We start from the raw sequence: 17,914 nt of genomic DNA, 5'->3' as shown, positions 1-17,914 counted from the left end.
ATATATATATATATATATATATAGTTTTGCAAACCTAAAAATACTCTATACATGTTAGCTATTACTACTGGTAAGCACAGAATTATCACAAGAAAAACTGGACTGTCTTAAAATATTTCATATGAATACTTGAGCTAGAAATAAAAGTTGATATTATAAACAAATTGGATAAACACAGAAAAGATTATCTGTCAGACTTATGGATAAGGAAGAATTTATGACCAAACAAGATACAGGGAACATAAAAAAATATATTTCATACATGTTCTGTATTCTTGCTCTACTACAGAAGACATCTTTCCAGTGAAATAAATATCTGCATCACAGATTCAGTAACTGTAGATATAATGTCTCATTTTTATCCCCCCAAATTGGGTAAATACAAACAAAATCTAACATTGGAGTTCCTTCTTAAAATTCAGACTACAGTATAACCCAGCCTAAATTGCTTGTCAGCTCCAGGAGGAGGGAGAGAAGAAGGAAGAGAGACAATTTGGATCATATAACTTCAGAAAACTTATGTGGAAATTTGTCATTACATGTAATTGGTAAAATTTTAATTAATTAATTTAAAATTCAGACTATCACCTTTCATCTGTAGACCACCACTTACCTTAAACTTTAGAGATAAAACCAATCTCAAACAAAAACTCAGTTATATATATAAGTGAGCTATTCTTAAATTGCTTATTTATTTTATAATAGATTCTCATTTCAAGGATTCTCTTTTAAGAAATTTCTCCCAAGTTCTGGGGAATGACTGTTGCTATTTGGATTCTCCAAAGGACTAAAACTTTACCTCTACATTTTTATCAAGACTCTTTCAAAGTGTGCTCAGATGGAATCTAACCCACCAATTATTAGAATATTTACACTGGAGATAACAAAAATATCTGTTGTTCCTAAAAAATTTCACTGAAATAACAATTTTTAAATTGTACATAAATTTCTGGAACAGGTAACTGTAACTGTTTCCTCTTGGGAGGACAAGGGTACAAGGCATTCCCTCCTGGTTTCCACAAGTTCTTGAAATTTAAAAAGTTTGGAGACGTCTCCAACTGCACTGATGCCACTCTAAGTGAGTTCAGAACAAAGTCAACAGCTGAGTAATTATAATGTCCAATCTTAACTCAAGAGAAGAGTAAATAATCCTACTTCCATTCAGAATTCAAGCAGGAAACTGAGGGACAACAATGCTGCATACCGGCAGAAAAAGGTATATTCTCTGTTGGTTTTGCTAAATTATTTTTTCTTTGTTTACAAGAGAAGTTCATTGCACAGGAGAAGAATATAGCTGAAAATAACTGAAATGAAGAACAAGAGTCCAATAAAAAATTAATTGTTTAATAAAAGTATCCAGGAACCTGAGGAAGACACAAAAAATAGAACAGAAGGGTCCAGAAGTGACTACACTATCTGCTGGCATGCTGGTAATTAACATATCTAAATGCCCTAATATTTCATTCTTTGACAGACATGATATGATTTTAAAATTATAGACCTAAGATCTGTCCTCACTCTCATTAAATCTTGGATCTTCCATCTACAAAACAGAGATTCAAGAATTCATGATCTCATTGCTACAGAGATTCCTTCCACCAAATCTTCCACAATTTAGAAGTTTTTAAGCCTTTTCTGAATCATCAACCTCTGACAGTCTGGTGAAACCTATGCAATCCTTCTCATGATAACGTCTTTAAGTGAATTAAGTAAAATACATAGGATGGCAAAGAAAATCAATTATATTGAAATATATAACTTTTCCCCATCCAAGTTCAGAGACCCGGAAAACCTATTCACAGGAGTCCATGGACTCCAGCTTAAGAATCCCTCATTTAGGTCTTTGTAGGTTGCTATAGTAAAAAAAAAAAAAAAAAATCTGAAGCTAGTCTGGTACTATGTTTCTCTGAATTTAGTTAGGCGGATTTTTAGATAATAGGAAAATGACTGTATTGGAAGTCTTTTCAGCTTGACAAGATTTGTATTCTTTTCTCCCTTTATATCAGTTTTTCAAAGGTTGGTCCAGAAACCACTATAAGTCCCTGAGATCCTTTCAGGTAGTCCCCAAAATCAAAAAGATTCCCATAATACTACTAAGATGTTTACATTTCTCATACAGAAAAGACCAATAAAAGTAGCCTTCATAAACAATAGCTCTTTGGAGTCCTCAATACTTTAACAGTGTAAAGGCCAAAAGGTTTGAGAAATACTGCTCTATGCTATCTCACTTGATGATCTCTCATTAACTTCCATGGATTCAATTATTATCTTTATGCTAGTGATTCTCAAACCTACTTACTGAGTCCCTAACCTCTCTTCTGACCTCCAATCTCACATCTCCAACTCCCTACAGAACCTCTCAAACTGGATATCCTAGAAATATCTTAAACTCAACGTGTACAAAATTGAATTCATTTTCTTTTTCCCCTAAACCCTCACCCTCTTCAAAACTTCCCTATTATGGTCAAAGGGCACTGACAACCTACAAGTCCCCCAACCTCAAAATCTAGGCATCATCCTCAACTTCTTTCTTTCAGTCTACAGTATCCAATAAGTTGCCAAACTCTCTCCATTCTACCTTCAAAATGTTTCTTATTGAAAATCCTTTTCTCCATTCACACAGCTGCCACCCATCAACTCCAGCCTAGCCTACCATAACCTGCTAGAATCTAGCAGACTCAAGATAGGATCCAGTCTCTTCTCACTCCCATTCAGCTGCCCAAAGTGACCTTCCTAATATACAAGTATAGTCATGTCATTTCCCCCCACCCCATACTCAATAAACTCCAGAGATTCCCTATTACCTGCAGGATCAAATACAAAATCATCCATATTTGCTTTTAAAGCTCTTCACAATCTGGCCTCTTCTTTCCTTTCCAGTCTTCTTACACTTTACTCCCCTCCTCTATGATCCAACAACATTAGCCACCTTACTGTTTCACACACAAGACAGTCTATCTCTTAAATGAAATCTTTTTACTCACTCTTCCTCATGTATAGAATTCTCTTCCTCCTGGTTTCCCTGGCTCTCTAAGTCTCAACTAAAACCTCACCTTCTACAAGAAGCCCTTTCTAGTCCTCCTCAATACTATCCCCTCTAAGATTATATCTTGTTAATCCTGGATATAGCTTATATGTACATAGTTGGTTGCATGTTGTCTTTCCCATTATATTATTACCTATTTGAGGGCAGGAACTTTTTTTCCCCTTTTTCTTATCCCCAATTCTTAGCACAGTGCCTAACACATAGTAGAGGCTAAAAAATCCTTGTCAATTGTTCAACAGTTTACTGAAATAGCCTTCAAAAATTCTAGGTCAACACCACATTATGGTGAAATACTACAGGTCACCAGTTCGACCCCTTCATTTTATAAGAAGAGGAAAGTAAGAATTATAAAGCTTAAGTGACTTGTGGGAAGTCACATAGAAAAAAGATAGAGTAAATTTCAAACCCTATATCCTGACTCCAAATCCAGAGTTCTTTTCATTATACAACAGGGAAGATAAGAGAAACCTGCATTCTCAGACCACAGCTAAAAAAATGACCTGGCCATCTGCCTCAAAGGAAGCATCACAGAACACAACTGTAGCAGCTACCTGGCTCAAAGGACTTTGAAATTCAGCATAATCATTATGCAAGCATAAAATAATGTAAAATTTAATATAATATATAACTAGTTTAATGATGAATAATTAGTCTTCCTGAAGACAGGTTCCCTACATTATGTGAATGAATAATAAAAACTACATTTTTTAAAATCCTCTTCCCATTACTTAACCAACTAAGTCTTGGGAGCTCCACTGGGAGAGAAACATTAATAACTGGACCATAGGGAAAGTGTTCAGTTTGAAAGCAATGAAAAACATTGTACTCGATGAATGGAAATAAGTAAATGAGTATAAAAGTAAAAGAGGTAGCCTGAAACTAAGTCAGGAGCCTAACAGCAGAAACAATTGGGAACCACTATAACAGCACACTCAAATAGCAATAAGCTATTTCTAAGGCTTCTCTCATAAGTACTAGGAAACTCATAGGGCATTAAGTACCTCAGCGCAGCCAATGACTGGGAAAAAAGAAAACATACACTCTACTAAACAGAATGGATTAAAAACTAACACTTATAGTTGCTCTCTGGGTCAAATACAGTTCACGATCCCCTGGAGATGCAAAAGCCTATAGTACATGCAATGATAACACCCCCACACATTGAATCTACTTCTGCACAGAGGGTAAAGGTCAAAGGAATCAGCTGTCTTCTTTCACACATACACAGATTTTTAGCTGCCAGATAGTCTAGTGCCTAGACATCAGTTATTTTCTCCTTAACAAAAGAGTCTCACCACTGACCTTAAAATCAGCCAATTATTTCACCATAAAATTACCCCCAACTTTAACCCTGATTTGCCATCAATTTTAAATTTCCAAAATTGAATAACTAGAAATAAAAATGATGTAAAGATCAACTGTTTAAGAACCAAGAAAGACAGAAGATCTGCTTCTGTTATCCTGGCATTCTCTCATTTCTATTCACTTCTAATACAAATCTCTAACACACAAGAAGACGTTGTGTACACAATAATGAACTCTACCCTTCTATCTCCTGGTTTACTCATATTTTAAGTCTCACACTGTTCATGAAATTATTTCATTAAAATAATTTTTAAAAATATTTGGGATAAGCCTTTGTGTTATCTAAATTTCAAAACTATTATATAAGGTTCCACGATATACTTCTCAGCCCTACGGAACTACTAAAGTCTCATCTAAGTAGGATTTTTCAAAACTCAGCTTGTACAGTTTATATAAATGTGACCTCTTTAATAGTTTACCTTCTGCTTTCCTTAATTTAATCTTTAATTTTTTAGTTAAAAAAACTTTCTAATCTTCTTAAATTTCAATAACAGCCTTCCCTCTTAATTGTTTCTGCTACCTACTACTGTACCAGTTATATTCAAACAGTGAAATAAACCAATTTATGTATTTATGGTTCACAAAATCATAAAAATTCTCTAGCCTATAGTTTATCCTGTGGTTTTTGTTGAAAGAAGTCTCATTTAAATTCTTATTTTTACTAGTATGTGTGTTGTATCATGGCATATTAGAAAGTGTAGTGAACTGCAAATTAGGACACCTAAGTGGTTCTAGGCCTGACTCCAACATTAACTAGCTGTATGACTTTGGCTAAGTCACATAACCTCTCTAAGTTGTAGTTATTTCAGATGTAAAAGTGATGGAATTAAACTGTATAATCTCTAAAAATCTCTTCCTGATCTAAAATTCTGTGCTTTTAAGAAATTCAGAGGACCAGTACTTTTTTGATAATTTACATGGTTAAAATTTTAGATACAATATATACATTATTCACAATCTTCCAGGCATTTTAAAAAATCCTCTGTTGAAGACAAAAAGGTTTATTCTAATCATTAGAAAAGCATTTAATATGATTAACTCTAAAGTCCTATCTCATGCATAGCATATCATTCCTCAATATATCAGAAATTCAGTACTTCATACCATGCTTGACTCAATAGTATTATATTATGAACAGATTCACCTGTTCTCTAATGAAGTTGAAAATAATTCTTTGGATTTGAATTTCAAAAATTATGTACAGTGGTGATGAAAACCATATGTTGGAAGCTATGACTTTTCTGTCAAAGGAGAAAGCCAGAAGGAACAGCCTTAATTTTCCTGGGAACCAGCTGCAACAGAATGAATCCTAATCCTGCTCCAGCTGGGACAACGGCGGCAGAAGGGTGAAGTCGCTCCTAGTCTAATTATGATACTTCATCTGCTACAAATCCTTTGTGCAATGACTCCACCCAAGATCAGCCAACATATAAACAACTTTATGAGAATGGAACTCCTAGTCTTTATATTTCACAAGTATTCATTCCTAAAAGATTTTAAAGTACAATATAACGTTATCACCACATTTTACAAAGACTTGCAAAAGTCATCCAATATTTGGTCAAAATATTAAAAACACATCAATTTTCATTCTGGTAAATGGAAACTAGTTTGATCAGAACAAAGTGAGTTTATGATTTCTGGAAATTTGACAGTTATAGAGGGAAAAAAAAAACAAAAGGTACCAAGAATAATCTCAAAAATTCAAAGAGTATAAAAATTGAAAGATTATTTTCTTGATTCTTAGATCTATATCTGTGATTTTTTTTCTTTCTAATAAGAGAAATGTGAAAACGAACTGACTTCCATACCTGAAATGAAGAATTTTTGGTAGGCCAAATGAAAATCAGGTAGCAAACCTGGTGAAAAATTCAATAAATTCTACCTTTCTTTTCTATTCACTTTTCATGAAATTTTGTCATAAAGAATAAAAATTATGTTAAGACAGATGTTTATTTACATTCCTTTAACTAACATGGGAGGAAAGTTTCCTGCATTTCCTCTATATTGTTCATTTTGGAGGAGGAAGGAGAGAAAGAAAAGGAATGGGCAAGCTAGAATGGGTGGCTAGTGTGATTGGTATGATGTTTCCAGCAATGCATTTTTGCAAAATAGTATGTATGAATGCAAGAAATGCCAAGATAATGAGTATAAATCCTCACCTTGTGCATCTCATGAGAGGCATCATAACATAGTAGATCGAGAACTGGACTTGGGAATCGAGAAGACCTGAATTCAAATCCTGCCTCGGTCATTTGCTGACTGGACAATTCACCTAACCTCTTTGTGCCTCAAGTTTCTTCATCAGTAAAATAAAGGGGCTGGATTTGATGGTTCCTTCAAGCTCTAAATCAGTGGTTCCCAAACTTTTTCGGCCTACCGCCCCCTTTCCAGAAAAAAATATTACTTAGCCCCCTGGAAATTAATTTTTTTAATTTTAATAGCAATTAATAGGAAAGATAAATGTACCTGTGGCCATCACCGCTCCACCTGGACCGCTGCTGCACCCACCAGGGGGTGGTGGTGCCCACTTTGGGAATCACTGCTCTAAATCAATACTCATGATTCTGCAAAATTGTCACCAGTGTAAATAAAGAATGGCTGGATATGTATGTTATTTGGAGACATAAATAAATGTATATAGCAATGTTTAAATTGATGACTAGGACAGTGGAAATTCATGATAAACCAGACTTCTCTGAGAAACAGAAAGATAGAGGTCTCAAACTAACTGTAAGGTTGTGATAAGGGATCACAGCCATAATTAAGGAAAAAAGCAATTTAAATCATCATAGATAAAACATCTCCAATGAATGAAAAAATATTATAGTACTTTAGGCTATAAAAGGATTATTATGCAAAGAAATTCAAACTCTTGTTTATTCAATTCTATTTCATCCACTTTGAGGATTATTAGCAACGAAATTTTTTTTGAAGAAGGCCAACTTCTCCCCTGTAACCAGGATAATATTCAGTCATTCCCCCAATCACGTTACAAAATAAAGAGAATGTAAAACATTTAATATTAATGCTGATAAAATATAATCCTGAGGATAAAACAATTAGAAAACCAAAAATCATTCCAAAGCCTAAATTAACCATGTCACTATTTCCCCCATTGTGAATAACCCAAGACTGATGACATAGGATTAAGGAATGTTTCCTATATGTAATTTCTGTGCATAATGATACGGTTTTCTTCATTTTCATCATAACTATTTAGTGACCCGAAAGGATAAAAATTAAAATCTGTAATTTTAAAAAGTAGTATATATCAATTTATTTCTACTATACAGCATATTTGCTCTTCTAAGCAATTTTTGACACAGTATAAAAACATGTCTCTTCACTTGGTAACTACTGTGTCATTTCATATAATTTGTTGACTATTCTGAACATATTTGATAAAACAAGAATTCGACATAACACCAAACAATCATTTTGCCAAGATGCCAGCCAGAGAAAAACACACATCCCTCAATCCAAAAACAACAGCTACTAGTTTCTTCTACTAGTTATAATGATAAAATCAGAAAAAAACATATTAGCATACTTTTGTATATTATTTTTATGCAAGATATACTTTTGTAATGGATCATGAGAAACAAGTTTACTATAAAGTCAATAATAAAACAGCCTTTTTTAAAAAACAACAAAAACTACCAGTTTTTTCAGGATTCACAATCCTTAGTTATTATTCTTTTTTTTTTTTTTTTAAACCCTTGTACTTCGGTGTATTGTCTCATAGGTGTTAGATTGGTAAGGGTGGGCAATAGGGGTCAAGTGACTTGCCCAGGGTCACACAGCTGGGAAGTGGCTGAGGCCGGGTTTGAACCTAGGACCTCCTGTCTCTAGGCCTGACTCTCACTCCACTGAGCTACCCAGCTGCCCCTCCTTAGTTATTATTCTTAATAATTAATATGTTAAAGGTCAAATTCCACTGCAACAAACATGGCTGTATTGAAATCTGGAAACTAAGTCTCAGTCAGTAGCCAACTTATTTCAAGTAACAGTCAATATAACAAAATTACAATATGAAGTCCTTTTATTGGTGTATGAATTGTACTTGATAGTCATGAATTATTTTTGCTTTGAGAAAACTAATCCAATCAACACTTTAATTCAGGCATCTCTACCTTTGAGTTGAAAAAATTGGACAAAATGAAACTTTATTCCAAAGAATTCATCCATAAACTAACTTTACAATATGCCACAGGGTTAAGATTATGGGTCTTAAGAGTTAGGAAGTTATGAGTTCAAACCCATGATCTGATACTAAGTGACTTGACAATAACCTGTACTGTGTGTGCCTCAGTATCTGTATCTATAAAATGGATATAATAATAAGTGGAGTAGACCCATGGTTGTTATAAACATAGTACTTTGTGTATGTTCTATAGAAATGTGAGTTATATATCCCACAATTTGGTATATTTTAAAAGAATCAAGGTCTTCTGGATTAAATAAAATGTATAAATACTCATCAATGTTTTAAGTTTATTGCATTTGAAAAGTCACTACATGTGATGGAATATTACTGCATCATAAGAAACAATGAGCAGGTGTGAGACGAGTTACCCACACGTGACAATACAGAGTGTAATCTGTCTGTGGTCTCAGGAGATGCTTCTTCTTCCAGTTCCAGACGCCAACTCCCTACAGGAAGTTCACTAACTTACTTAAAGAGAATGTGTCTTTCATCACTTCCTGTGGTCCACCTCTAATTCAAATGGACAAATGGCAGTTTCTACATTGATTTGGACTGCCCAAAGGGCAGTCCCTTATTCTTGATTTGTTACTTATTGTCACGTGTGGGTAACTCGTCTCCCCTCCCCACTAAGGGAGGTGGGAGTGACATCATTAGCACGCCTGGGTTGGGTTGATTCTTGACTATAAAATGGGATCTGGCTATTCTATTTACACACAGGTTACTTAAAAAAAAACTTAAGAAGGGTTCAAACCCAGCCTCAGCCACTTCCCAGCTGTGTGACCCTGGGCAAGTCACTTGACCCCCATTGCCCACCCTTACCAATCTTCCACCTATGAGACAATACACCTAAGTACAAGGGTTTAAAAAAAAAAAAACAACAAAAACAAAACAAAAAAAAAAAAAAACTTAGGAAGACCTACATGAAATAATGAAGAGATGAGTAGAAATAAGCACACATTATATACAGCTACAGAATTAAAATTTGAAGAATAACTTGTTATTATCCACTTCGAAAGAATGAACTGATAAATATAAATACAAAAGACATAATTTATAAAGATATATATCCCTATATGTTTATATATCTTTTTGTCAGGTGATATATTCTATGGTATGGGGAAGGGAGGGAGGGACTGAGATACCCAGGAATAAATTCTATTTTTTTTTTAAAAGTCACAATTTCATGATGGAGATGCCACTTAATAATCATAATTTACTCCTTTTTTATGTAGGGGATGGGAAAACAGGGTAAGGGAAAGACAAATTTTAAATCAAGTCCACTCAGGATAGGCGTGCTTGTTCTTGCTTAATCTCTACTACTAAGAAAGGCTGAGGCTAGTATATCGCTTGAATTCCAGGTTGTGGGCTGCAGTAAGGCTAAAGCCCTCTTTCAGATGGGTATCCTCAATAAAACATCACTAATAATGGTGAACCAAACCAGATCTAAAAAATCCAAGCAGATTAAATAGTTTTCCAACCTACTAACATTATGATACCTACATCTGAACTTCCAGTCCAGGGACTCCCTATCTAGAGATAGGGAGATCTCAGTCTCCTTCCTGAAGAAAATCAAAACTATTCATAACATAAATTACATAAATAAGGCAACTAACAAAATTAACTTTAATGATCAAAAGGAGTACTCTAACAAAGGTAGACAATTGTTCATTTCTCAGTAGCACAGAGTTCTATTATTTTTTTATCCTTCTAGTTGATCATTACTTTTTTTCCTCGTTAACGAAGGAGAAAAAAGTATTCTACCTAATATTATGTTCAAGTAGAACTGTGGAAAGACTACTTTACAACTCAAATCACAAAATCTGTCAACCTTTTAATTTTCTCACCTTTGTACTAAAGCAAAGATGCATTATGACTGTTGAACTATACAGACTATTATGCAAATATATTTAGAAATTTAAAATATTTTAAAACTTCAGGTAAATTTATATTCAAGGAAATTTCTTAAAACCAACCGACAAAATAGACAATAAAAGATTAGTTCCAAGACTAAAGAATTTGGCTGGTTTGGGAGCAGCTAAGTGGCTCACTGGAGAGTTAGGCCTAAAGATAGGAGGTCCTGGGTTCAAAAATGGCCTCAGACACTTCCTAGTTGTATGCAAGTCACTTAACCTCCACTACCTAGTCCTCACCCTTCTGTCTTGGAACCAATATACAGTACCATTTCTAAGTCAGAAGGTAAGGGTTTTAATTATTTTTTAAGTTGGTTCATTTAAATGGAGAATGGTGAAAAAATACTAATACACAAGGTAATCAACTGCCTGTAAGAAAATGAGGCCAAGGGGCAGCTGGGTAGCTCAGTGGATTGAAAGTCAGGCCTAGAGATGGGAAGTCCTAGGTTCACTAGGCCTCGGAGACACTTCCCAGCTGTGTGACCCTGGGCAAGTCACTTGACCCCCATTGCCAACCCTTACCACTCTTCCACCTAGGAGCCAATACACAGAAGTTAAGGGTTTAAAAAAAAAAAAGAGGCCAAATAAATGCATGTAGCATTTGCATTTATATCCATTTCAAGGCATGTTTTAAATTTCTAAAACAAATTTCTGTTAATGAAGCCATGGAGCATGTAGGATCACAGGATTTTAGTAACAGAAAGATCTTGGAGATGATTTAATCCAACCTATCATTTTAAAGTTAAGGGAAATAAAACCCAGGGAAGTATAAAGGTGACAAAGTGAAGCAGTGGAGCATACACTAAAGCACTGGAACTACACAGAACCTGGGTTAAAAGCCTATACTAACTTGATGGGAAAGTTATTTAACTTCTCTAAGCCTCACTTTCCTAATCAAGGTAATAATACTTAAAAACTACTTCTCGGAGTGAGAGGGAAATACTTGCAAAACTTAAAGTACTATTAAAAAAATAGAGTTGCTAAAGGTAACACACGTGAGTGATCCAGGAGTGGAACCCAGGTCTTCTGACTTCACATCTAATACTCTTTCCAGTACACCACAAGCTTACATAAAATTTCTCTCAGCCACCTCCAGACACATTCAGCAACCTTATCTAGAAAGTGAACTGGTTTTCTAAAACTACAAAAGACAAGAAAAATTTCAATTATTTTTAGTTTTTAAAAACATATACATTAAGTACTCATCTTTTAGGAGAATGTAACTTTTTTTTTTTTTAAACCCTTGTACTTCGGTGTATTGTCTCATAGGTGGAAGATTGGTAAGGGTGGGCAATGGGGGTCAAGTGCCTTGCCCAGGGTCACACAGCTGGGAAGTGGCTGAGGCCGGGTTTGAACCTAGGACCTCCTGTCTCTCGGCCTGACTCTCACTCCACTGAGCTACCCAGCTGCCCCTAACTTTTTAATAATAAAGATGAACTTATTCAAGAAAAAGAGAACAAAAATCATTCTAGAGGTCAATCTAGGCTCTCCAAGACACTAGAAAAAATATGGTCCTGAAACAAGTCTTACTAAAATCATGCTTTCCAATCGCCCCAAATACAATTATTATAAAAATTAATGTGAAGAAAATGATCTTCAATGGAAGATATGCAAACAAAATTTCATGAAAACTAAATAAAACTCTAATTTTGCAACTTAATCTAGAAAAAGAATGGAAAAGAAGGTACAAATGGCTTATTAACTATGAATGCCAAAGGAATGTATTTCTCAGTTTACAGTTTAGTTTTATTTTTACATATATATGTATACATATACATATATATTTTTACAGGTAAACATGGTATCTCTAATGCTAGCTCGAAAATTTTCTTTCTAAAATACATAAATCACTCTTTGTCAGGCAAGTCCTTAATATTTACGAATATAGTCTGAAAGTGACTTAAAATACAAAATTTTTCTGAAAAATGACTTTTCAGAAAGAAAAAGTCATTCTGTTGCCCAAAAATCTAGCATTCAATTATAATGTTTCTTGAGGTTAATCTAATACTTTCAAATTGTTAGCAGAACTCTTATAATATCAGTGTTATATGGCACAGAAAAAAAATGAAAAGGGTCTACTCAAGTTATTCTATAGGAGGAAGATTTACATGGCTCTTGCATTTAACTTTATTCTCCTACTGTTTTATCTAGTTGATAGAAGGTAAGTTAACCATTCTCCACTTATGCCTTTCTTTTTCCCTACCACAAAATAATTAAGTCGATTTTTTTTTAGCTACTGAAGAGAGTTTCAAACAGTTTTGTCTGACTTCTTTAAGAGGAAGATAGAAAGAAAATAGCTACAATAAGAGAAAAGAATGAAGAATAAAATGAATCTGCTTGGAGAGGAGGAAAGAAGAACACAATTTCCACACTACTTCGCATTATGATTAAAAATGAAACTTTTATTTGCTCTTAAGAAAATTTTATTCAAAAAACTCACTATCAAAAATATTAAGAGGATCTCAAGTACTACCTTATAGCAAAGATATCTTTAATCAAAATTTTCTAGACTCTCATACCTATGATTAGTTTTTCAGTGAACTGCATACAGATACACAATCTACTTAACTTGAAAATGTTTTCATGTCCAAATTTTGTCAATTCAGAATTTAACATTGAGTTAAAATGATATAAGAAAACATAACTATTTCTTGCCCAATTATATGAATGACTTCTACCAAATTTAACTTTGCAGGAACTTCTAAGCATTGTCAGAACCATCTCTCATATAGAACTTTAAGATTTATGAAACAATTTCTTAGTAATAATCCAATGAGGTAGATAGATAGTACAAGAATTATCATTTCCATTTTACAACTGCCTCTGAAAGTTAAGGGACTTGCCTAAGATTCTTCAGCCAACAAATAGAAGAGCCAGAAATCAAAGCCATGTCCTCTGAGACTCTAAATGCTCTCTCAGCAGTACAATGATTTAAGAGAAAGGAGATGGCAAAAAAAAAGGGTACTCAAACCGTATAAACTTAGTTGATGGAATATTTCCCTTGAGAAGAGCACTCTCAATAATTCAATTTAATACGGAATTATTAAGCGTTTCCCATCATATGGAGGGTACTATATGAAGCGCTGGGGAAAGAGATGAAAAATGAAACAGTGGCTGCCCTCAACGACTGTACAATCTTCAATAATAAGCTTTTTGGATTATTCATTTCCCTCTTTGGTGGTCCTTCTGGTTCCTAGAACTTGGGACTCACTCAAGATCATAATTTGGGGGTCTTTTCCTCAGCTGATGCATTACCTTGAGCAAGTTACAAAAACAAATCCATAAAAACTTTGATTCTATAAATTACTTGGTGTCTCAGTTCCTTCTTCTGTGAAATAGCTAGAGTAGGGTGTAGTGGATTGAGCAAAGAAAAGTAGTTTCTGGTCTCAGTTTATGTTGGTAAAGAGACCTTGGGTAAGACACAAGCCTTCTGGATCTCAGTTTCCTCATCTGTAAAATGAGGAAACTGAATTAGATGATCCATAAAGTCTCTTTCAACTTTATAATCTTAGGGTTCTAAAAACTAACTCTTGTCCTAATTGCATAGGATACACACTACTTTTAATTAATAACTGTAGTTGCTTTTGTTGTTAATATTAATAATAATATATACATATATTGAAAGAGAATGAAAAATTAACATGTTTAAACCAAAAATTACTTCCACATCCAGATCACTCAATGATAATAGTAATTATTCAAGTGTTGGAGAGTTCCTTTATCTAAATTTTGCCATCTTTCTTCAAATCTGACTACACTTTTTCTTACAGATGAAAAGTTCTTATTTCAATGAAATAAAAAAATCAAATATTTCAATTCTTTGCTCACTCTGAATTTTTACTACATATTCAACATATGTACAAGTGAGAAGTATGACTATGAATGAGATACTTGGGCATTTCGATTTTTGACTCAACTAGATTCATTTTTGAGGCTCAGATAAGTAAAATAAGGTAAAAAGAATGGTACTACTTCAAAGTGTAGAGGAGAAACTGAATCATAAATGTGTTTTAAAAATTCCATCAGGGGTAAATGGAACTGTGAAAATAAACTCTGCTTCGATTAATCAACAAAACAACCTTTGGATTGCTTTTTAAAACCTACACATGGTGGGCCTTAACACCTGGTATGAATTTAGGCCAAATCTTAGATATTTTTATACTCATTCAGTTTTTAACTTAATGATCTTAGAGGTAGTCTCCAAGGTTCTAAGTAAAATGAAATTTCTTATACTAATCTGTCTTATGTGTGAATTCTAAAAGTAGATTTCAGTTAGTAGAGCTAACAATCTGGAAAATAAATGAAACATACATAGTTAGGGAAACATTCAAATCACCACTATATTGTTATCCTTGAAATTTCATGCAAAGAGAATTTACTACTACAAAGAAGACATATTTTCAGTTACTCTGAGGTGAAATGCAAAAAGTCTATACTCAGGTATTTAACTACCTCATGTGCTACACTAACCAATTAAACCAGAATTTAGAAATAGACTAATACAATAACAGAGTCCATAACAAAGGGAGCAGAAAATTTACTAAGACTGACACTGAAAATAGTGTGACCAAAAGGTAAAACTTCTTTAGATATTATTCTTTGCCATGAGAGTCAATTACAATTTCCGTATAAGCATGATAAATAGCACAGGCTTCAGATTCAGAATTCCTTTACTCTCTGGTATCCACTGATTACTTGCTCATCTTCCAGATCAAAACTGATCCAAGGAACTACTACTCAGAAATTTAAGTTTAATGACACACTAAATACCCAGGAAAATGTACACTTTTAAGCAGAATCATATTATCATCATTACTCCCCAACTGATTCATAATAAGAAAATATTTCTAAACATCTGAAAAGAAATAATTATTAATGATACCACACAGAACTTACCCACTGGAAACAAAACATAGGGTGAATAACTTCAAAAAGATTTGAATTCCAATGTTATTCAAAAATAAAGTTGGGCAATTATGTGTACCTGCCTCCTCTTATTTTATCTTATTATTTATCAGTAAGTATAGGACACTTACCTTATCCTTTTCATGAGGAAGGAGAGACACAGGAGGTAGACAGGAAAGAGACTCACAACTCTCTTTCCCATCCACATTGGCCGCTTTAGTGTTGAGCCGATAAAGAGGTCCATCTTTAAGTAGTCTGCCGTGGCCAACGGCACGTTTGACAGCCAATCGTAACTGCTGGTGAAAGACAGAGGCAGCACTGCCCCCAAACAATGCAGACACATCTTTCTGACCTTTCAAAAAACGTTCAATGTTCTTCAAGGTTGAACCGCTGGACTCCGCCAAGCCTTCAACTGCCCGTTTGATAAGTTTATTCCAATCTACATTTTGTTTGCCATCCAACTTTCCATGGTTCCGAGGTTTAGGAAGTGCTATTCGCCCAGGATTATCAGGATCTTTATAGGAATTGAGGCCTTTATTTGAGACTTTTAAAATCGTTCCATCTTTAACACTCAACTCCAATTGTTCTAAAACAGTTTTCCGGTCCAAACCATGGGATGAAGACACCGCATTGCATATCCTCTCTTCTGAAGGACGTTGTTTTTGCTTCTTTACTTTTTTGATCGCCTCCAAAATCCACTCCGTATACAGCGGGTTAGCGAGTTTTACCATGGTGAAGAATTCTGTATATCCATAGAGTCGTTATCCCTTATCCTGATGCTGAATATGTTTCACACCATGGAAAACAAGATTCTCGGAGGCTGGGAACCAGTTAACCATAGCATACAGTTTTCTGGCCTGAATCCCTCCTCCTTTCACAAACAAGAATACTTTTCCACTTCTAATTTAAAAACCAAACCAATCTAATGTTTGAAATTTCTGCATCCTTCCCAAACGATTCCTAAGGAGCACTGCAGAGGCAGGTTTTCCTCAAAAGGTATAAGAAATCAGATCATCTCACAGCTCCTTTTGATGTCCAGACTCACATGAGAAAAACGTGTACCTTATGCCTGAAAGAAAATCAAAATGTCAGTTTTTTTATCAGTCTTGTCAAAAAATGTACAAATATATGTAACTATACAGATATGGAATATTTACTAAGCTCCTATGTGCTTAGCACAGTGTTGATATAAGGGATATGTTTCAAATAATGTTCCAAATCAATTCTGTACACCAACAAAAAGGCAGTAAAAGTTTGGAAACAATAACTGATGAGGCATTCTATCAGGGGTGCCAGCTATGCTATCTTCTACAACCCCTGCTCACTAATTTGTGAATTGCAACTGAGTTGCTTCTTGGTATCTTCCCACAAGAAAACATGATATTTCAGCAAATAGACAGACTTAGTGGAAAGAATCCTGCAAAGGAATCATCAGTGAATCTTCCATCTTCAAAAAAAAAATTCTGGATTTTTCAGACTGGTCATATCACTCAATCACTGCATTGAAACTTTAAGAAACTTTATTACTTCACACATTAGAAGTAATAGGAAACATGATCTACATGTAACAAGTTCAAATATTATTTCAAGTACAACATGTGCCCTAACTGGAAGCAACAGAAACGCTAAATACAATTCAGCTAAAGTAACAAAAGTAAAACAAAAACTTTTTTTTAGTATTTCTGGAGTATTTAAAATACTTTACAAGCAATAATTTAATTTGTTCTGAACTTTTATAACAACTCAGAAACTAGGAAGTATTAGCTAGGTATGACCTAATAGCTGTCAAAAGGTAAATATTATCACCTACTCAGCAGGTAAAATTCAGATAAGTGACTTGTCCAGGATCAAAGGAATGTCAGTGATAAGGCTAGAGAATAACCTCCTTGTCAACTGTAGAGCACAGAAAAAAAAAAATGTAATGACTGGTTTTTAACATATAATAAGGAAGAAAGAAGTCACACAAAATATAATTTCCCAGATTGCTGTCCAGAGGGGAATCTGCCCATATATTAACATAAAAACACACTAATATTGCCTCTTCAGAGCCAAATTCTCTTATTCTTTTCTTGCTAAAGAATTGGTTAGTTGTAAAAATAACACATTTGAAATCTAAATAGGCATACCGAAAAAAAATTTTATTTAAACCTGAGGTTTAAAGCACTAGTATTACTTTAGTGTCTCACCAAGTACTTAGAAATTACACTATAAACACAAAAAAATAGGTCCTCAGCTACTATTCTTAATTAAAATTAATTAAAAGTCAAAAGGAGTCAAATGATTACTTCCAAAAGATCAAGTTCTGACGTGCATATAAGGGGAAAAAGTATTCACTTCTTCTGAACCCATCAAGATTTTTTTTTGGCAGAAAGAAAAATGCTTCTCATTTCAGTGAGGCCAAAAAAAAAAAAAATATATATATATATATATAGTTATAGTTATATATGTAGTTATAGTTATAGTTATATATGTAGTTAC

At 34.1% G+C, this 17,914-nt stretch overlaps 1 protein-coding gene across 1 annotated transcript in view; it reads right to left on the bottom strand.

Annotated features, from left to right (window-relative positions):
• The window catches only part of KAT6A (lysine acetyltransferase 6A), a 138,902-nt gene extending 122,516 nt beyond the window's left edge, over positions 1-16,386 (bottom strand). Inside the window, exon 1 of the mRNA XM_044663548.1 lies at positions 15,568-16,386. Coding sequence (XP_044519483.1) covers positions 15,568-16,167 — 600 coding nt within the window. The 5' untranslated portion in view covers positions 16,168-16,386. The remainder of the gene's footprint in view (positions 1-15,567) is intronic.
• Positions 16,387-17,914: the final 1,528 nt, after the last annotated feature.

The sequence above is a fragment of the Gracilinanus agilis genome, chromosome 2, assembly GCF_016433145.1.
Source record: "Gracilinanus agilis isolate LMUSP501 chromosome 2, AgileGrace, whole genome shotgun sequence".
Classification (NCBI taxonomy): Eukaryota; Metazoa; Chordata; class Mammalia; order Didelphimorphia; family Didelphidae; genus Gracilinanus; species Gracilinanus agilis.
Note: the sequence above shows the minus strand (reverse complement) of the source record. Positions and strands in the feature narration are given on the sequence as shown.